At 45.3% G+C, this 21,950-nt stretch overlaps 1 protein-coding gene across 3 annotated transcripts; it reads left to right on the forward strand.

Annotated features, from left to right (window-relative positions):
- The first annotated feature begins 89 nt into the window (after positions 1-89).
- Positions 90-19,730, forward strand: LOC111855872 (single-minded homolog 2). Of its 3 annotated transcripts, none has more exons than XM_023835356.2 (12): positions 90-768; positions 1,516-1,692; positions 7,242-7,324; positions 7,833-7,922; positions 11,253-11,361; positions 12,286-12,371; positions 13,825-14,024; positions 14,420-14,526; positions 15,458-15,605; positions 16,175-16,340; positions 16,941-17,307; positions 17,914-19,730. In XM_023835356.2, exons 2-12 carry the CDS (start codon positions 1,518-1,520, stop codon positions 18,591-18,593), a joined length of 2,211 nt encoding a protein of 736 aa, XP_023691124.2. In that variant the 5' UTR covers positions 90-768; positions 1,516-1,517; the 3' UTR covers positions 18,594-19,730. The 3 variants fall into 3 exon arrangements, with proteins under 3 accessions (XP_023691124.2, XP_023691123.2, XP_023691122.2); XM_023835355.2 differs by having other exon boundaries at positions 91-897; positions 1,431-1,692; XM_023835354.2 differs by having other exon boundaries at positions 91-768; positions 1,431-1,692.
- Positions 19,731-21,950: the final 2,220 nt, after the last annotated feature.

Below are 21,950 nucleotides of genomic sequence, written 5' to 3' on the forward strand. Positions count from 1 at the left end.
CCAAACAACAGGCTATTTATTGTCTAGTAAAGCGTTCAGCTGATAAATGTCACTGCTTGCCCGTTTTATTACACTGTACCTCGTTTCACCCAAGACGGCGTAGACAGTGACGTAACGGTTTGGAAGCGCGCCCCCCAGCTTGCTCGGTCGTTCGCGCCTCCCTCCTTCCCTCCATCCTTCCATCCTTCTCAGTGCGCCTCCGCTTCTGCGAAAGGAATTAGCGGGTGCTGCGTAGAATATCATTCCATCTTTTAGGATTATCGACCCCCGAACAATGCAAACTAGAAGATCAGCCCGGGGACAGGGAAAGTGCAATTACTGACAGTGAAGGAACTCCGTGTCTTCTATAATAACCGGGATGTGGGCTGTGCGACAATGTGAATCCCGCAGTTGAAACCTGGAGATCATAGCAATGGATTTCTTTATGTGTTTATAAAGGCATGTGGGAATGAAGAGCGTTCACGTTTATCACCATTTGTGCATTTTCATCATGGATTTTTTCTTTTCGTACTCGACTAAAGGCATCAACAACATTGGAGGAATCTTGAAATAATTATGAATACATGCAGGTAATTCTGATTTACCCACTACCTCAGATCGTCAACATTTGATTAATTATGGGCGTCCCCAAGAGTGGTTTAAACGGCGCCCGGTACACGGGAAAGTTTCTTGGCGAAAGGCCTCTCAGCGAACATCAAAAGGACAATATTTGCATGGGATTCATTTGAAGAAGTAAGAGCGAAGAATTTCGTTCCCAGCTTTTGAAAGGTTAGTGAACTGCAGTCCCGGGGTCGTAACTAGCTTACACTTCGCGTGTTCGTTGGAATTAAAAGAAATCTAACATTCGACACCTCTTTGGAAGTTTGATTGGAATATTCCTACGTACAGGACGTCAAGGTAAACTAAGAAGTTTAAGAGTTTATTTGAACTAGGCCAGAATCAGTACAGCCCGCATAACTAGGGAGGATTTACATGCCGTATATATCATTGGCCAATGACCAAAATAGTTGTTAACATTTTCTATTGTCATGCTATTGGTGGAAACTTCACCCACTGTGAAATATGTTTTTTTAATAGTTAATTGAGACCTAATTGTAGGAAGTTGTTGTTATGCTTATATTTAGATATGGTACACAGTTGGTGTCTTTGCGGCATGAAAATTATTCGTAATTTGAATAGAATTAACTTTAACCTGTATATATAAACTGACAACTGCATACTGCTTGTTTACAATAAAATACAATGGGTTTAAAACATATCTTACATACCCTCACGCATTTTTTTCACCGGCAAAGACGTGAAGATCAGACAGCCAAAGGATTGTGTATATAGGCCTATAGTGTTTTTTAAATATGATAACAGACATATAGGCTATACTACTTAATAAACATGTCTTCTTTTGACGAATATAACCATTTTCTGATTCAAAGATAAAGGAAAAGTGGCCGAACTCAGCAGTTTCGGAGCTGGAGAAGGCATATTGTTATGCGAGCGGAATTATTTTTCATAAGTCAGAAATGAAGGAGAAGTCCAAGAATGCAGCGAAGACAAGACGGGAAAAAGAAAATGGAGAATTTTACGAACTGGCGAAATTATTGCCACTGCCGTCGGCCATCACTTCGCAGCTGGATAAAGCCTCCATCATCCGACTGACCACCAGTTACTTGAAGATGAGGGCCGTCTTCCCCGATGGTGAGTTTCTCCATGAACACCGTGTCCTTATCCGTATGGACTGTTTTGTAATTAATATAGCCTGTTAGATGTCAGAATATAGTAAATTCAATTCGCTCAGGTGGTCTCTCACAACACATTTTCTTAATGCCTAACTGATTAACTTTTAAAGTAGCCTTGCTATCTGTTAGTAGAGTCCCCCGGGAGGGGGGCGCTTAATTATTATACATTTACTCGAGCGTGTTTTCACGGACTTCGGTTACATCAAAACGTACAGTCGCATGTGCGGCGTTAATGTCATCATGATTTAATGTTAACATGACAGTATTTCAAAACGGCACTAGCCTTCTAAAACTGATATACAGTGCACGTGTTTGTGTGTTTCATAGTGGATTAATAAAAATTGATAATGTAAATAAGGAAAATGTACATAATGCGGGAAATGCAGTTTTGTTTGCATCCGATTTCCGCTTCAGTTTAAAGACGATGATAAATTATCCAATTATCCTTAGTAAAACGAACACTTCAGCGGGCTGTTGGAAGAAAACATCCCTCTTCCTCTGCGTAAAATGAGTCTGTCATCACTCATCATGTCACTTAAAACTTACACATGGGTACTTCCCCCCCCAATCTTTCCTTTGATGTCGGATAGCGGGTACAGCACGAGGAACCGCACTTTAACGCCAGGGCTTCCCTTTTTCTTTTTTTTTCTTTTCGAAATAGTCAAATTATTAATCAAAAACGGAAAGCAAATGACGTTACAGACGGCTGAGTAACGAGCTGGTTAACGGTCAGTGTCTTATCACGCGCAAATGTTAGCAGTGTAGTGGATTGTTGAAGTTAAGGGCCGCGTTATTAGGCTAGGTATAGTATTTAGGTCAGAAACACTTAATTGAAATGGCATAATTTTAAGGGGACTCATGTCACCAACAGCGTACATTAGAACAACATTATGATTTTTTAGACAACCATCGTGAATTAGAATACACAGAGTTTTATGAGCTGGTTTAAAATTTAGACTTTTTATTAAGGAGGCAAACAAACCTAATTTAGCGTGTATTTTTGTAGCACTTTAGAATGCTTATCGGAATTAAAACCAAATGACCAAATCTAAATGGGGTGGCGTGAATAATTTGCTGTGAATTTTAACCTAATAGGAAACTCCATCTAGTCAGTTATCTCGATGATTTTTTTTTTTCGCTGAAGACCCACTGAATTTAAATTTCCATTTAGAAAACACATATATCGGTTAAAATGTATTAATATACAAGGCAAATAAATAATTTACGCTAGATGATCAAAATAACTCACGTCTGCTAAACATTAAAATATTACCAAATAATAGTTTTTCATTGGTAATTATCCAGACATTTTAAACACATTTAGTATATATTTCATTGGGGTATATATAGCTTTGTATTTTATTATGATTTGTTATTATTAATGTACGTTTTAATATTGTAGGCCTATGTCAATATACATTGGCTAACTAATCTGCAACAATGATATTCTGTGCTATTTTTTGGAACAGGTGATTTTTTTTTTATTATAAATTGAAGGGGTATAAGATATTTTCAACAGGTGCGCGTGAGGCCGTGAATTAAGCTCGTGAAACAGCAACGTTTTGTTTGATGCCGGTATTCAGAAAACAAGACATGTTAAATTAAAATTAAAAGTGCACAAATAATTGGGTGAACGCTGGTGAAACGAAATATTGCCCTTAAAAAAGCAGATTGACGATGCATTCAATTAAAATATGGCATTTGTGTTAACAACTTGTTTTTAGCCTGTGCCCGCTAAAATGAGGTTTTCTAAGATAAACTTGCAAAGTGTGTCCGTTTTGCGACAATAACATTTTTACTGTTACAGTGTAGCAGGTATAATGTACCTTAACACAGTTGAAGATCAGGGTAGCGAATTAGGGCTGCGTACGGACACTATTGTACAACTTTAATACAAATATGCAAAAACAATTCAGATATAGTCAGTAGTTTTCTTTATTAACTTCATATTAAGGCAGTACTTGGGAACATAATTTTTACTGATTAGATGATAAAAAATGCGTCATTTTGTGGAAAGTGAATTGAGCTATATGAAACATCTATTATCACTGGATTTGAAAGGCTTATAATAATCTGAATATATTTCTAAATATTTAGCTTAATGTTATATTGTTTGTTTTAGCAACTCTATATTTATATTCCACATGCTGGTGTTTATTATTATTATTATTATTATTATTATTGTTATTATTATTATTATTGCACATATGGTTATATGTAGGGCTAAATTTCTATCTTTATTTTTTAGATATATTAGATGATACTGACATTTGGCGGCAGCGTTGCCGTTACTACGCCGGATTTTATTTCCCGGCGAATATTTTATAGGAGCGTAGTAACTCCTTTCCTTTCTTATAGAAGGATATTATTAGCAACTTATTGGATTTCGGCATTATTGTGAATAATTTTGTCCTCAATTCGCGACAGATGTCCGCCACGAAGTAGCCTGCAGAAAAGTGCAGTTTATTTAAAATACTTACTTACAACGTACAAAAAGCGTGCTTGTTATTGTAATAACATGAAAATGGATTCGAGACCCGTTAGACATGCTGAAAAATTTTCGACCAATTTTTTTTTCTCTATTTTCATCGTAGTATATTGCCTGCTCATTTTTAAAATGTTGTGCCTGTATAGTAGCTGAAAAGCTCACTAAGTAACCCGATTACTGTATTCTTACCGACTAATCTAGTTAAATGAGTTACATACGTTTACGAGTAATGCGGAAAGTCTGACTGAGCTCAGGGCCCGAACGGGAGAGCTGATCCCAGGCCGGCTGGACACACACATGGGAAAATGGCCCCTTCAAACTACGCAGTAGCAATTTAACATTTAACATTTTAAACACTGGCATACGGAAAATGTTAACAATTACAGACTTTACAAACCACCAATTTAGTATAAAATTACTTATTTTCTTGTTCACAGACTGTTCAGATTTATTTGAATTTTAATTTTATGCCTAAGAATCCCTGCTTTAACTTTAACATTATATTAATGTATATAAATTTTTAAAATGAAATGATACATACAGACAGGGCATTAACAGAGTTATTTTTTAGAGTAGTTACTGGGAAATGTAGGCCTCAAACTGTCCATTGAAATCTTTTTCATTCTTTTTTTCATTTTGTGCAGGGCACTATAAGTAACACTTTTATATTATTTTGCGTAACTGCTAATTAACATCAACGAAATGCACTAGTGATTTTTATGTGGCGGTCGGAGTGACAGATCAGTTGTCGTTCTGACACAACATGCTCACCCCCCACCCCCCCATCCAGGAGTATAGATTTACTCCCTCCCGTTACTCTCTGACAGGGGCTTCGGCCAGAAGTGGCCCATGTGTTAAAGTCCTCTATCAGCGCCTCAGTGCTGAGTGACTGGGGGGGGTGGCTTGATTTAATTCCAGCCCTTTGTCACGGAGTGTGGTCTTAATGTGCAGTGAGGATGGGGCCACCTCTCTGTGGTCTGCTACTCATTTAACAGTGCCGGTACGGGGCAATCCGCCAGCACCCCGGCTGCCAAAACACCGGCTTTGACCGGCCCCTTTCGGCACGCATTGTGTTAAAAATAGACTTTGCGATAGGCAAAAGTGGTTAACCAGTCCTTTGAGCTGGAAAATAAAGGCACTGTATATACCTTCTTTCTTGTCGTTAATGGCAACAGAGATGGATTATTGTTAAGAGGTGAGAGATTAGTCTGAATCATGGGAGAGTATCAGTATTCAATGAAGTCCCCTTTGGTTCCACTAGATTGGTTTGTAGGATTGTCCTTTGTCTGCAATCAGACAGATTAAAACATTTTCTCTGAGCACTGCACAAAAAGCCCATTCTGACTTATGTGTTCTGCTAATCTTGCTTCTCCCCAGAACATTAAAAGCAGTAACGAAAAGAGCATCTCCATCTCCCATTTCAATGTTCTTCTTAGCTCCAGAAAGTATGACGGAGCTTGGAGACAGAGTCTGTGCAGCTTGTGTAATATCCCAAGTGCCATTTAAGTTTTTCTTAATTGTACAGAGAGTATTCTCCACCCAGTTTCAATCCTATATTATTCAGTAGAATAATAATAATAATTTTTTTTAATGGTTGCCAGGCTCTGGGGTCGGACACCTTTAACAAGCGCGAAAGACATGACATAATCATCCATCTGAAATACTCTCTCATAAGATGATGTCATTGGCTGTGTGGTCCAGCTTATTTACGTATGATGGATAATATTCTGGAACCTACGCGCACACACACACACACACACACACACACACACACACATACATACACACAAAGAGGTTTGTAATTATATCTTTGTGGGGACTCTCCATTCATTTCTATGGGGAAAACTCTAATCCCAACATGACGACCTTAACCCCTTCCTAGCCCTTAACTTAGCCATAAGTAACCAAACAAAATACGAGACTTTTGGCATTTTTAGTTTTTTGATTGCAATCATGAATCTTTTTGGGGACCTGAAGAATGGTTCCCACAATGTCAAAATAACAGGTTTTTATTACATTGTGGGGGAAATTTGGTCCTTCAATGTAATATAAACATAATTCTCTCTCTCACACACACACACACCCAGATTAAGTATTTATATCATTGTGGGTACTCTGTTCATTTCTATGGGCAAAACTCTAATCCCAACTATGGGAACCAAACAAAATACAAGACTTTTGGGTATTTTAGTTTTTTTTTTTATTGCAGCCACAGATTTGATAACTTTGACGTTTCCCTTGGGGGGCTGGAAAGAGGGTGGCCCCACAAGGACAAAGTAACAGTTTTTTAATATTTTTTTTATATTGTGGAGACATTTGGTCCCCACAGCGAAATATATACTTGAGCACTGACATACACACACGTTTCGGCTCCAGCGCCCTAGTAGAGCAGGAGCCAGGGATTCGCGGCCTTTTTCAAAACAGAGCAGATGTGATTAAGTTCCCTCCTGCATCCGAACCTGGCTCCGCGCAGCCTGTTGAGACGGAGCTGGGGGCTTTGCCCTGAATTGGCTCTGCCTGCAAGCTGGTGATCTGCTGCAAGCTGTGAAATCTCATCAAGGCATTTACCACAAAGCTGTTCATACTAGTGGAACCTAGAGTTTAGGTCAGTTTTTGTTGTTTTTGTTGTTTTTTTCTACTTTAAGCCAGAACAAAAGAACATTTCAAACGTGCTATGCAAATTTATTGTGGATGTGATAATTATGTCCAAATGTCCTCGATTTCACTCTGCAGACATGGCAAGGGCCCTGGAGGGGGTGGAGGGGGTGCATATTTTACATGTGACGTCCCACGATCTGTCCTAAAATAAAACCGTGGGGGCCAAAATTATTTAACACTCAAAAGAAGTTGCAAAAAAAAAAAAGAAAAAGCGATGGCTGGATTTACTTTGCACTGGCTGGTTGAAAATGACTGAATTGCCCTGGACAGATTTATTGAATCTGCACAGCTGCTCCATAAGGGTTATGGAGTATAATGAGGCTGGCATTTCTCATCGCCCTCCCCTTTCGCTTTACTCGCAGGTCTCGGAGAGGCCTGGGGGCATCCCATCCGCGTCAGCCCCCTGGACAACATGGCGAGAGAGCTGGGGTCCCATCTCCTTCAGGTGAGTGCGTCGTCTCTCTGGAAACCTCTGGGTCAAACCAGATCAATCTGTATCAGATTTACATCAGAACAATTATAACCGTACTGGGAGGGAAAAAAAAACATGTTTCTAAGAAGTCTAGAGAAAGGCCAGGAATCAATGGGTTAAATTAAAATCAGCCAAATTATCAGCGGCAGATGGATAATTAAAGTGCGCCTGTGCAATTTAATTCCAGCAGAGCGCAGATATTATATGCATTTGCATGTTCAGGAGAAGTTAGCGCCTTTGTCATATACAGTGTCTATGCAGTGTGTGTGCAGTGTATGTGCAGTGTGTGCTCTGTGTGTGTGCAGTGTATGTGCAGTGTGTGCTCAGTGTGTGTGCAGTGTGTGTGCAGTGTGTGCTCAGTGTGTGTGTAAGATATGTGCAGTGTGCCGCAGTCTGCGTGCAGTCTGTGCTCAATTTGTGTGCAGTGTGTGTGCTCAGTCTGTGTGTTGGGTAAATATTGGTGCATTTTTGACTCCCGTAGACCCTGGACGGCTTCGTGTTTGTGGTGGCCTCAGACGGCAAGATCATGTACATCTCGGAAACGGCTTCCGTCCATCTGGGCTTGTCACAGGTGGGTGTACCAAAATGTCACCGGTACAAATGGAACTTGTTCTGTGGCATTCATGAAAACAGCTAAAATCTTCAGCTGCATCTCAATAATATTTATCCTTCTTGTCATTTATCAACCAAATTCTGTCCTCCTCCAAACATACAAAGACTCATGGGTTTAGGTTTGGTTTTAACATTGATGGGGACTAAACCAAACCCTCCTAAACACACATGCCACTCCCACAATATTGTTGTGGACACGTCTCTACCCAAATCTACGCCCCTGCAAAGACTAGGTTAAAATAACAATAATAAAATAATAATAATAATAATAATAATAATCAGGTAAAAGAGTTCATCAGGCAGTTCAAACCAGGAGGTAAAATCTCGGGTAAAAACAACTTCCAGTAATGCTAATTCATAATTGTTTGACCAACACATGAGGTAGAAACTCAAGATTCAGGAAATATGGAAAATTGCACACAGTCCTCCGCCCTCCCAAGTGTGTCTGGTTTCTACAGCCAAATTAGCGCTTAGCATCTGCTTAGGACCATGTGATCCTAGTCATTCCACACCGAAATTTCCCTCAATAAAATAAATTATAGCCCCAGTGTCTGTAATTTATGCAACATATATGAAATAAACAGAAGCCATGGCTGAAACAGGAAATATGTCTAGTACAATGAAATATGTGATATAATATTTGAAATAAATATAAAGTACATTGTTGAAATAGAAAATATGATAAAGTGGAATGAGTAGAACCACTCTTTCCGATAAAGTATAATGTGCATTTATGTGGTTGGAGTATTATCACCCCGTCCAGTAAAGTGTACTGTGCATTTAAGAGGTTGGAGTATAGTTACTGTGTCCAGAGGTGTACTGTGCATTTAAGAGGTTACAGTATAGTTACTCTGTCCAGTAAAGTGTGATGTGCACTTATGAGGCTGGAGTATTATCGCTCCAGTATGGTGTGCTGTGTGTTTATGCGGGTGAAATATTATTGCTGTTCAGTAAAGTGCACAGTGTGTTTATAAAATGGGACTATTATTGCTTTGTCCAGTAAAGGGTACTGTGCATTCTTCTGGTTGGAGTATTATCACTTTGTGTGGGGCCTGGCCTTCAGTCGCTGCCCTGGCTCTGCATAAACAGAGGATTCGACTAAGCTGCCGGATTCACGGGCCGTTGTTTCTTTCCAGCTTGGCAGGTGTGTGTGAGAGAGTGACGATCATTGCTGTGTTGCTGCTGGTTATGAAAGAGGCACATACAAACTTTTTTTTTTGGATGGTGGGAGGCCGGTTTCATCATCTGTTCTCCAGACCAGAATGTGTGCGTGTGTGTCGGGGGGGGGGGGATGCCATTACTCTTCTGTAGCACTTAAGCTTGGCTTTTCTGCTAATCGCTCGCACCCATTCTGCCCGTGCCATTGAGGACAAGATCGAGGCTCCTTTATTCATCGCAATGATATTTACCATCAGCAGTGGTGGATTTCATGCCACGGAACCCAGACAACACCAGAGTGATAGTTACGGCTTGGAAAGCCCTGGATACTCATTTTGGCAATCCTCCCCCCACCCCCCCACTACAGCACTAGGTCCGGTTAATGTGTGTATGCAGCCTTCTGTACCAGGTCAGTTTGTAATTATCCAATCACTGAAAGTTCCCCCACTCTCATACACGTCCCTGACCTTGTCTTTCAACAGTGCCTCTAGTGTAAAACCCCAAGAGTAAAATGGACCTACTTTTTACTCAAAGACCTAATTGCATTATTTCTTGTCTTCACTAAAGAAAGTCATTACCTTAAGTATGTAAGGCTGGTCAGTTACAGGGTGAACAGTGAGAATAAGATCATTAAGTTATTATTTTCAGCATAATGCAGTGGTTCACAGTGAGTCAGTGCCATCAATAGTCTGTCTGTTGGGGAGAAGAGAAAACCACTGGATTGACATGTTCAGAGTCAGTAATGAGTAGGAGTGTCGGTCTGGGGGGAGGGTGGGGGGATCAGGAAAAACAGCGGTGAGCTTCAGACTTCTCACTGGAATGCAGTGCTGGAACACCCAACTGCCTAGGGCGCCATCTTCTATGGAGGCACTGACTTAACAAGCCAGTTTCAGTTTGTCTCGGATGGGGGGGGGGTGCCAGGGGTAAAGGTTGCCCAGGGGAGATCGACCAGTACTGCCTGGATAGCTACAAAAATAGTGGGATAAAAGGAAGAGCTCATGGAAATGACAGCACAGACAGACAGCGCCTTCATGCGAAGCCGTATGCAAATCAGCAGCACTGCCACACGTGTGAAGACAGCACCTGTGCAAGCCCCCATTCAAATGCGGCTTAACCCTACCACACACACACACACACACACACACACACACACACTCTCACTCTGGCTCAAATTAGCTTTGAAGTTACCTATCACCTATTCGCTTCTGCCCTGCTTATTTAGCACAAAGGTCCCGGTTCCTGTTGTGCGCTGGGAAAGTGAAACAAGAAAGTAACTATTAAAGTTCCTGGTTGAGATGGCCCAGGAACTGAGAACCGTGTACTAAGTTCTGGAAATTTGGTGGGAAAGCTCCTCAAGACAGCCTAGGGCACAAGGAAGGGGAGTCAAAAGGAATAAAAGACATGACGCTTGAACAGAAATTGTCAGCAGGTGACACCACCAAGATCAGCCCTGCTGACGGGCCAGACAGCCCCAGCTGGACCCTGCGGTGTGTCCCCCCCACCGTGGTGTGAAGCCCACCTCCATGACTCTATCCACCAATCCCCAATTAATGTGCTGGACCAGTGCCGCGCAGAAGCTGATTTGTACTTGGAATGTCGAGCAGCGACCTGCTCAGTGTTCTGATTCAACGGTGCTAATTTTTGGTGGGGGTGGGGGGCAAATGGATCAAAGTGTGAAGGGGAGTTTTTTTTGTGTTTAGACTAATTTTTTTCTTTTCTTCATAAATTAACCTCTGTGCCCCCCCCCCCCCCCCCCCAACCCCCCCTTCCCATCTGCGCTACCCTCTTTCACTTCATTGTTAATTTAGGTGGTGGGGTTGAATGGGGCAGGAGATTTGCCGCCCCCACCCCAGAGCTTTTTATAGTAGCCCCCCCCCCTACCATCCTGCTCATTCTTGAAGCAAATCTGTCTAGATTTATGCTGACTAATGCTCACTAAATCTATGCTGATCCATTCTGCTCTCACGCCATATTTCTGCTCATTATTTTGGTGCTAAACTGGTGTCACTAGTATAACATTTATTCACATATATCTTATATGGTATTGCGCCTCCTATGTACCGTTGTGGGAATTGCAAGGTCTTGGTCACCTTGTAACTCTCTTTGAAGGCCATTGTTCTCCATACATCAGGTGGAGCTGACGGGAAACAGCATCTTTGAGTACATCCACCCGTCGGACCATGACGAGATGACGGCGGTTCTGAGTGCCCACCAGCCCCTCCACCCGCACGTCTTGCAAGGTATGTCATTCCATGCTAGTCGCCAGGGAGACGCCTCCCAGGTTGGCATGTTAGTATTGTGGGTATGGATGGGGATCTGGCGGTTCCAGATTAATTATCCTAAAATGGCCATTAGCTGTTAAATGGCTGCTGAATGTAAGCTCAACAAAACCTGTTACTGGGTGGCACCGTGGCCCAGTGAATGGCACCGTTATCTCTAACCTGCCCCAGTTTGCCCTGCAATGGACTGACATCCAATCCAGGCTGTACACTATGCCACCCGGGATAGGCTAAAGGCCCCCATGTAACCCTGACCAGGATAAGCAATTGGAGGATGGGTGGACAGATGAAAAGCAGATAGAAAATAGTATTGCTCTTCAGTCTTACATCTATAAACATCTGTTTATAACCGGTTACCTGAAATCCATTCTAGGCTAGACACAGAGCTAATAAATGAGCTCAGCACCCTGAATATCGCTGTAATCCATAGCTGGACAGTATCTGCACACACATATGAAGTACCAGTTCATTAATAACATAGAAACACTGGTCACAGTACCAAAGGTGCTTCAATATTGAGTTGGACCGTGACTGAGGAGCTTCCTTGGTACCAGGAAACTCTCAGATCCCGAGTTTAATAAGCCCTTAAGGTTATCCAGTAAGCACCCTAAGCAGGGGCACAACCCCCCCCCCCAGACATTTCATAAACTAAATAAATAGCTAGCTAGTCAAGTCAGAAGATCATAGCTAGCTACTTGGTTATCAGAACATGCTGCTTCAGCATCTCCTACATAAGGGGCCCGCTAATTTATTATTCAGTGTGGATGTCATGGCTAGCAAGGGACCCCATGAAAATGTGCTTGGGAGGTGATGAACAGGATCTCCACCTGTAAGTAAACCTGCTCTAGTGTGTGTATTCCTGATGACGATGTCCTCCCCCTGCAGAATACGAGCTGGAGCGCTCCTTCTTCCTGCGGATGAAGTGTGTGTTGGCCAAGAGGAACGCGGGACTTACCTGTGGAGGTTACAAGGTGGGGGGGGGGGGGGGGGTCACAAACCCCCGATTTACTTAAGCAAATTCATGATGTACAAACCCTACTTTCCCCATGGGATTTCCTAACAAAGCTTGGTTCTGGCTTATGTTCAGCTAGCGAGGAACTGAGCTATCGCCACATCGTCAGGGAAACAGGCAGGACCAGCACTGGCTTCATAAACTTTATCATGAAGCAGCTCCATTCTGTCCCACTATGGGAGAAAGAAGCTTCCCCACATAGCTAGTTCTGAAGCCAAACAGCTTTCCCTACAGCTATTATACAATTAATTCCCCCTCTCTGCCGAGGTATGTCAATCATGGGCTGGCCCTATCCTTTTTCTTGCAGAACAGCTGTGTTTCATGACTTCAAATTAATTCTCCCAATCAGCCGTCTCCATTAATCAGCCTGTGGGGTGGGGGGAATTTATCTGAAGTTTACATTGGCAGTGAGTGGCCCGTTTATGCTAAGTAGAGAATAAATCATCGCCAAGCTCAAGAGACTTACTTGGACGGCCAGGCCACAAGCGTGAGTAAACAGGAAGTGGCAATGATAAACAGGACATGACGGCTTCCTGTTTGGGCGGCCAGGAGGGCCGCTTGATACGGCAGTGTTATTAGTGACATGCGGCATAGGAGCAGGGTGTCCTGCCCATGAGCGAATAATAAGTCATCAAAGGGCTAAATGGCACAGCAGTGGAAGTGACCATTCATTCGGGAGTCATTACCTAGAAGCATGGATGAAGCTGCTTTGCTTGGAGTGACAGGGTTTCAATCAGGTGGCCTTTGGCAGCAGAATCCTTTCCATAACGTTAGTGTATGTATTTAGTAGACACTTCTGTTTAAAGTGATGTACTGTAGAAGCAATGCTAACAGTAAATTACAGGCATAGATTGATCAAAGAGCCAACTATGCACAAGTCCAATTAGACTAAGCTAATTAGCATAGTTAGCATCAGAGTCAGAGCTATATTGATCATTACAGAACATTGCAAGAACTAAATAAAAGAGCTATTCAGATCAAAGATACCATGAAGACTAGGGTCCCAACTAGACAAGTACAAAAATACATCCATGTTGGCAAGAGGCCATAAAAAAGAGAGAACAGTTAAAGACAGAGCAAGTCAGTAGTTGGATGAGCTATGGTTTTAAACAGTACTGGTTGAAGGCCATGTGATGCACTTAGAAAGCTTCACGGTCAGAGTTCCCCGTACAAGACAAAGTGAAACTGGTTTGCTAAGTTGGTGCCCCGTCAGAAGATGGTGCCCTAGGCAGCTGCCAATGTCACTTAATGGGTTGACAGACACTGGTCTTGAGGCTTGTCTTCAAGGTTGAGAGCGACTCTGATGACTGGTTGTAGGTGGTTCCGGCGGGGCTGTGGATGGGAAGCCTTGCCTGGGTATATTTTATTAGATGGGAATTGTGACCCAAGCATCTGATTCGTCCAATGGCCAGGTGATCCACTGCAGCGGCTACCTGAAGATACGGCAGTTCGTGGTGGACATGGCGCTCTATGACTCCTGCTACCAGATCGTGGGGCTGGTAGCAGTGGGCCACTCGTTACCGCCCAGCGGCATCACAGAGATCAAGCTGCACAGCAACATGTTCATGTTCCGTGCCAGCTTGGATCTCAAGCTCATCTTCCTGGACTCACGGTAGGATACCACAGCTTCCAGCGGAGGGCCGCTGAATCAGCGCTGAGCTCACTATGCCTGCTATATCCAGGCGTATTATGAATATGTAACCATGCAGAGCTGGTCAGACATTACTGTATGCCATTTATTTATTTATTGTGGCATGTTAGCCTTGCATCTCCAAGGTAGGGGGTTTGCATGCTCTCCAATGCAATCCAAAGACATGCATTTTGGATAGCTGGCATTTTTTAATTGCCGATATTGTGTATGGACTGGCCTCCCATACAGAGTGAACCCCAGCCCCGTGCTGCCTGGGATAGGCTCCAGCCCATGCGCCCCCCCAGGAAAAGTGGTTGGAAAATGGCTGGGTATTTATATTCAGTTTACCTAAGTCCCACTGCTTCTGTGTGCTTCAGGGTGGCAGAGCTGACAGGCCACGAGCCGCAGGACCTGATAGAGAAGACCTTGTACCACCACGTGCACGGCTGTGACGTGTTCCACCTGCGATATGCACATCACCTGCGTGAGTGTTCCCCCAGGGTGTGGTGCCCACCTGGTCGCTCATGGGAGTTTTACTTACACAAAAATGTACTGAGAGCAGAACAAAAAAAGGACTGGGTCCAAGCAACTAGAGGAGGTGGGACCAACCAATCAGATGTCTTGGACCCACCTCCTCTACAATCTGACTGGTTCTCTCTCTGAACCAATCATTTTTCATTCTGTCTTCAGAGCACTTTTGCGTAAGTAAAACTCCCACAAGCCACCTGGTCTGCCATGACTGTCCAAGCCTGAGCCTTCAGATACGCTATCAATACACACGATCAGGAGTGGGTTTTTTGTTTCAGGGGCCCCACTTAAAAAGTCACTTTGGGGGTCCCCCTGCCCCCCAGAATGCTAACTGTTTGTGGCCAACAGGGGGTCCCTCGAACCTCAGGGGCCTCACAAATTCGTGGTTTGAATGGTGGCATACAATTGTGGTTTGATTATTGCTGCATACAATACACGGGTGTTTATGTTAGGATGCAGAGGGTGACTTTTCTGTCACAGCTGGAAAGCAGAGATGGCCGTGAAAATGAAAGAACAAGACTTCCCTCTGCCCTCCTGCCCTTGTTTCGAAGTCCTTGCTCTGCCAGCTTTCCATAAACCTTGTAATCTGAATCACAAGTGCCCGGCGGCATAGAGATGATCACATTAAGGCCCGGGAGAGTCACGTTTGATGATGCATGCAAACCGCTTTCTGGCACGACCTGAGACGACTTCGCGGAGATACGCGGATAGCTTGTGGATGGCGGCCGCAGATGTTTCCAATGTGGTGTCGCCTCTTGCAGGACATCGTGCAAACGAGCGATTAGCGATGGCCTGGTAAACGCTGCGAGCCTGGCGTTCCGCAGTAGGAGGGGAGTTGAGATCGAGCAAATGGGGTCCAAAGGAAGCTGTCCTGTTATCCTTTACAGTGCTGGTGAAAGGTCAGGTGACCACCAAGTACTACCGGCTGCTCTCCAAGCATGGCGGCTGGGTGTGGGTGCAGAGCTACGCCACCATCGTCCACAACAGCCGCTCGTCGCGGCCGCACTGCATCGTCAGCGTCAACTACGTCCTGACGTGAGTCCCCGTCATGCCCCTCCCCCAAATTATGTGACTCCGGAAAGCCGCCTAGGGGATGAATCAAAACCTTTCATGTCTTTGCAACACCTGTCACAAGCCCCACAGAATCACACATGTAAAGTCTCAGAAAATAAAGGTAACTTTGTTATTTTGCACTTCCCCTGTCACCCCCTGGAGGATGGGCTCCCCCCCTCTGAGTCTGCTTCTTCCCAAGGTTCTAGGTTTCTCTTTTTTCCCTTTCCACTGTCACCACTGGATTGCTCACTGGGGGCTTTGGGCAAGAATAGTGTAAAGCACTTTGAGACAACGTAATGTAAAATAAATTGAACTGAATAATGGGTAATAAAATGTATTCCAACACCTGGGGTATATAAAGAGATGGGGCCACAGGTCCCAGCTAAAAGCTGATTGGCTTAGAGTGCTCCCCTCCCCTGTCATTCTCCGATTCAAAACACATCATTGGCTTCGTATGAATTATAGCCCCTCTTATGCCCCCCCCACCTTGCAAAATCCTAGAGTCCTCCTTGTTTAGCACCCAGTCCCACAACCGTTTGTGCCCTCTGCAGAGATGTTGAGTACAAGGATCTGCAGCTCTCGCAGGACCAGAGCAGTGGTGCCAAGCCAGGCCTGGCTTTCAAGACCAGCCTGGCTTCACCTCAGGACTCCCGCAAGCAGCTCAAAGCCAAAGCCATCAAGATTAAGACCAAACTGAAGAGCGCCCCCTATCCCCAGGTGAGCTTCCAGCATTTTCCCATTATATTTATATTTATATATGGGTGAGTTGCCCGAAGCCTTCTGTACGCTATGTCTTTCATAAGTTCTTTTAACATAGAAATACGAACGATATAGCGTTAAGGTTTCAAGAAACTCGCTCCGGAATGGGATGGGATGGGATGGGATGGGACGGGATGGGATGGGATGGGATGGGACAGGACAGGACAGGACATGTTTCTTGTCATTGTAACAAGTTACAATGAACCTGTTTACCTGGGAGGCTAGCAGCATGCAACGGCAGCCTAAAATACACATTTTTAGGTTTAAAGGTGTAAATCTGCAATTCACAAACCAAATGGTTATGCTAGTAAGGATATGCAGGGTGCCGCAGAAATGTTTATTAATGATGTCAGAAAGTGAAGTTTATAGGAAACAAATGAAGACAGCTTTGAGCAGCGAGCCCTTAAACTGCCAGCCATAGAGTAATGCTGGACACAATTAACTATATAACACTAATAAATTAATGTGACTACTGGTAAATAGTGAATGACGAGGCCCAATCAAGGCCGGATTACGTTCAGGCACATTAAGTCTGAACTGGCATTTTTTTTATTGCAGCCAAACAGCTCGTTCAATCAGGACAAAACAGAGCGCCCCCCGCAGGCCTGGAGCTGGAAGGAGAGCCCTCCATACAGCCTGACCCCCTGCCAGGAGCAGAGTCCCACGCCAGAGGCCGGGGCCGAGGTGCTCTGCAGCGCCCCTTATGGACTGGCCTTCCCCTATGCGTACAGTCACTTTGCTGCTGAACCAGCCGCGCTGGGCGGACGGAAGCCGCGGCCGGGACAGAGCCCCCCCTGCCAGCTCCTGGGCCCACTGCAGCCACACGGCGAAGGGCGGTGGGGCTGCGCCAATGCCCGCTCTGCCAAGCCCCTGCACGGGCAGGCACTGAGCAGCTCCCCCCTCCCCCACACCGCCACATATGCAGGTGAGCAGCAGTGCATTACGCTGGACAGGACAGGAGAGTCGGGAAAATGGCCTTGTTTTCCAAATGGGAAAGTATCCCGAGATTAACAACAAATACATTCGATAACCTCTGACCCACAGCGCCACCCCATCTCTCCATACTAGAACAGTCCAAATGGACTTTTCCTGCTGTCACTTTCAGAACCATTAACCGCATTAGTGAAGGCGTTAAGCCCACAAGTCAGGGTTAACCTGCCGGGAAACTGAAGTTAAAACATGCAGGGAAAATCTGTTGGGGGGGGGACAACACTGAGGAAACATTGGGAGGGGCTCAACGCACCCTTTCCTTATGCCGTGTCGTTAGCCTCAGTAGGACACCACAGCTTTGAGCAGAGAGCTGGTGTTCGACTCACTATGTCTGGGATATTAAGAAGGCTCAGCGCAGTGTTTCTCAGTCCGGTCTTCAGAGACCCCCGGACTCTCCACATTTTTGCTCCCTCCCAGCTCCCAACACACCTACACCAGGTATTTGATGTTCTTCATTAGCCAGGAGCTGGAAGGGAATCTGGGGGTTCCCCAAGGACTGGGTTGAGGAACACTACCATATTGTATCATTTTCCAACCCCAGGGCCCCTGGCAGGCCGGAGGTACGTCAGCGACCCCACCCTCGAAGACTACACCGGCTGTGCCCCCTCCAGACCCAACAGCCGGTTCAAAGAGGAGCCCTTTGACCGCAGCGCACTACACCAGAGCAAGGCGGAGGCCGGGCTGCACGTGGCTAAGGGTGATGCCAAGAGCCCTGTGGGGGCCGCCGAGAAGGCCCCCCCCGGGCTGGACAGGGCCAGCTGTGAACACCTAAAGCCCCTGCAGGGCCTGGGCGCCCACCTGCCCATGCAGGTCATGCTGGAGCAGAGGCGGAGGCTCTGCCTGATGGAGTCGCAGTATGGCCACCTGGGGACGGAGCATGCGGACAGCAACGGGGACCGGGAGACCCCCGAGCTCATGGAGCAGCCGCAGGGGGGTGCGGGTCGGGCTGAGGAGGAGCCGAGGTCAGGCTTTGCCGGGGTGGGCATACAGAACCAGGCCCCATACGTGTCCCTCAACTTCCACCACGTGCTGACCAAGCATGGCTCCTTGCAGGGGACACCCAACACGCTGGCGGGACACTTAGCTGACGGCTACAGCTACCGGGGAGAGCAGATGAACCCTTACGCTTACAGGGACCAAAGTCCCCCCTCCTCACCGGAGACCCACAGAGAGATCCCCCATTACATCGGCACCTCCGTCATCATATCCAATGAGAGGTGACACCCCCGGGACTCACAGGACACAAAGAAAAGAAAAAAAATGTCCCAGAGGCGCCAGGACTGACAACAGACCTGACACACGGAGATTCCCAGTGGACACCCAGCTGTCAGGGTGGCACGCCAGTATTACCTACCTACAAAGGGAACAAACTCTAGTTTCAGGGGTTTTTGTTTTTTGGCCTGAATACATTATATTTTTGCAAACTATTTAGCAGTTAATATATCAGTGTCCTGCCCTAGTTCTAACAGACTTTTCTAATAGACAGATAATTATAAAATTACAATAAATAAACATTCCAGTAAACACTCCTTTAAGATGATGAAAGAGGGTATGTGGCAGATAAACTCTGGCTGAACTGTCTCTCTGAATTAAAGCGTGATTTGTTACGGGCCTTTTCAACATGGGAACGAGCAGGTATACTTACCATTTTCGTACAGAGTCGACTCCTTTCCTACCAGAGGTGGGAAGGTTGCGGTAAACTTCCTGCGACTACTGCAATTTTTTTTTAAAGTTTGTTTGCACCTTGCATGCTGGGCCCTCAGTATCCTTGCTGTATTGCAGCCGTACCGCCACCTTGTCAGCAAATCAAGCTGCTGAATCAAGTAACCTCAAACACGACTCAACCGTGGAAACAACCCTCTGTTCTCCACATAAAGCTGTACTAAACCCACAAAGTGTTTTTTTTTATTTTACACATTGTTTTGTATTTTCACATTCATTTAAATAAACCCCAAGTTTAGTAGCTGTTTTGTACATCATTTTTAAAACATGCTTTATTTTTTGATGGCAAATCATGAAAGAAACAGTGGATGAGGATAATGGCTAGCACTGATGTAAACAGCATTAACTGCGACCCAGCCCAGAAGCTGCAGTGATTCCAAGCCATGATGCTTTTATTTCACCATCACAGAGCAAAACCCAGGAGTACTCTCAGGTTGAAAACAACAAACGTATGTATTTATTCTTGTACGGCACTTAGCGGTTTGCTAATTGATGATTGTTAACGTGCATAATAAAGGATAAATGACCTGGTTATGAAGAGGATGGTGGTACAGCTGGATTTAACTTCCAACTTCAATAAATGGCCGTTGAGATTGACTCACGTTGTTACTTCTGAATGGCACTGTCTACTTTTACATTTATTTATTCAAAGCAATGGGATTTTTTTTTTTTTTGAGAAAGCAGTCAGCCAGTCCTTGCAGCGATGGGGTTAAGGGCCTTGGTCAGGGGCCCAACGGTGAAACCACTCTGCTGACCCTGGGATTGAAACCTACGTTATATTATGTACAATAGACCCGACCGGCTGCCATTTTAAGCGGATTGTCTGACAGGACCATTAGGAAGGCTCTTCTGCTTAAGAATCAACTCATTTTTCCCCACCAGTGGTTGATCTAGAGCCCCCCCCCCCCCAAAAAAAAAAAAAAACATACTTTTTTTTTGGGCAGACGCACTGACCAGCGGGGAGACACTTAAGTAAGCCCCCACTCTCTGCATTTCATTTACTGCACTTGACAGGTCAGGGGTTTCCACCTGGATCACATCATTGAGCTTGGGGGGGGGGGGGGGGGAGTATCCAACACATTGGCGGTCGGTTCGCAATGCTCCCCTGGGGCTCCGAACATATAGACTGAGTCAACCTGACCCCATCCCTTTTCCCCTCGCTGAGGGCTACACCAGCCACTGACGACACCCAACCTGAGGTCCTGTCAGAGCCCCACAGTGATAGACGACTACAGCTGGGGGGAATGTAGTAGACACTGGATCATAGGCACCAATGTTCAACTCAACCCTACATTTCCTGATCTTCTAGGAGTACGACTGCGTGGTACATTCATGCTCAAAATGAAAGATTTAAAGGGGAATCTCTGCCACGTGACAGAGAACGTATCTCTTACTCAGAAATCCCATAATTCCCCCAGATACTTCTTGGTTTAAAGCTTACAGACTGAGCATCTTGAAAAGAGATGGTTTTGAAGGTGAGCCAAAGGACTGCGCCTTCCTCTCTGGGGGGGCTTTGGGAGTTAATGTGAGGCGTGATGTGGAAAATAGATTCCATCTGACCCCACAGACCCCCTGGGGGAAAATTGTTTAATAGGATATTGAAATGGTGAGCATTTATGGACTGAGTGCGGGCAATTTGCTTAATAAACTTTCAGGCAGCCACTAGCCACCTAAAAGCAGACCCATACTCAAGGCAGACCCTGGCAAGAACCCTACATTTCTCCCACACTGACTGGTCAACACTTAGGGGGTGTGTCCAGGGAGTTACTGCCCTGCCCACCAGATAGCTGGGTGGCCCAAGCATAAATCAGTGGGGGGGAAGGCCTTCAATTGCGCCACATGCCAGCTACTCCCAGCACAATTCTCAGGCACATATGTGGTGCTGCTCTGTGCCTTTGGAGATGAAAGCCAGCAGATGTTTGTTTTTATTCCCTGATCATGACCAGTTGTGGTTTTTCTTTTTTTTTGTTAAAAAAAAAAAAAGAAAAAGATCAATACTATAAACTTTCTGCTGTGTCTTTGGGAACTGTTTCAAAACAACATGCGGGACGATTCGAGCATCTAATTTGGGTACCTCCGCGGCGGTGAGGTGGGGCCCCAGACGGTCTGCAGGGGCCCTGTACATATTTTCACCTCATCCAGTTATGATGAGCCAATGGCGTAAGGTGTCAGGGACAAATGAAGTGTCATCTGAGCATCTCAGCAGGGAGCCAAACCCCCAGATGCGGCCTCGAAGCGCGGAAGAGCGGCCCCCTCCCGGCCACTCCCCCCAACCATGCTCGCAACCGGGTCCACCTGCAGTGCGGAGCTCTCCCGCACTTCATCTGTCCAACCCAGAAAAGCTTGACAGCGAAAGGGGAGATTCAGATTCAGGCAGGGTGGTTCTTCTTAGTGGCTCGTCGCTGCACCCTGCAGGCCGGGGCGAAGATGACGGCAGAGGGTCTCGATCCGCTCCAACCTCTTCTTCAGCACCTATAATATTATCATATTTTATTACTCAGGTGAAATAACCAAAGCTCCCCTGCAACAAAATGATTTACAGCACAGTCATTTGTTTTAATATTACACATTTTTAAAAGTTAACCTGTATGTAGAGCTTACCTGCCTGCTGATGATAGGCAGGACAAGCCTGTTCTCAGGGGCAGGGTGGTTGGGGTTGGGCCTCTTGCATTAGTTTGACATGAGCTCACTGCCCCATGAAAACGCTCAACTGATTTCTGAGTGGGTGGAGTTATGGCAGGCGGTGGGGGGGTGGGGGGTGCACACTGCAAATGACATGCTACCGGTAATAGCTGGCTCCATGGGTTTCCTCTTTCAGAAAGACAAGCCCCTAAGCTCGCACAAAGCCCCCACGAT

Source organism: Paramormyrops kingsleyae, chromosome 6, assembly GCF_048594095.1.
Source record: "Paramormyrops kingsleyae isolate MSU_618 chromosome 6, PKINGS_0.4, whole genome shotgun sequence".
Lineage (NCBI taxonomy): Eukaryota > Metazoa > Chordata > Actinopteri > Osteoglossiformes > Mormyridae > Paramormyrops > Paramormyrops kingsleyae.

Bases quoted from the DNA above. Each gene is read 5' to 3' on its own strand.
- LOC111855872 (XM_023835356.2), top strand. From the start codon at position 1,518: ATGAAGGAGAAGTCCAAGAATGCAGCGAAGACAAGACGGGAAAAAGAA. The intron at 1,693-7,241 runs GTGAGTTTCTCC...CTTTACTCGCAG, and splicing joins GAGGGCCGTCTTCCCCGATG to GTCTCGGAGAGGCCTGGGGG. The intron at 7,325-7,832 runs GTGAGTGCGTCG...TGACTCCCGTAG, and splicing joins TGGGGTCCCATCTCCTTCAG to ACCCTGGACGGCTTCGTGTT.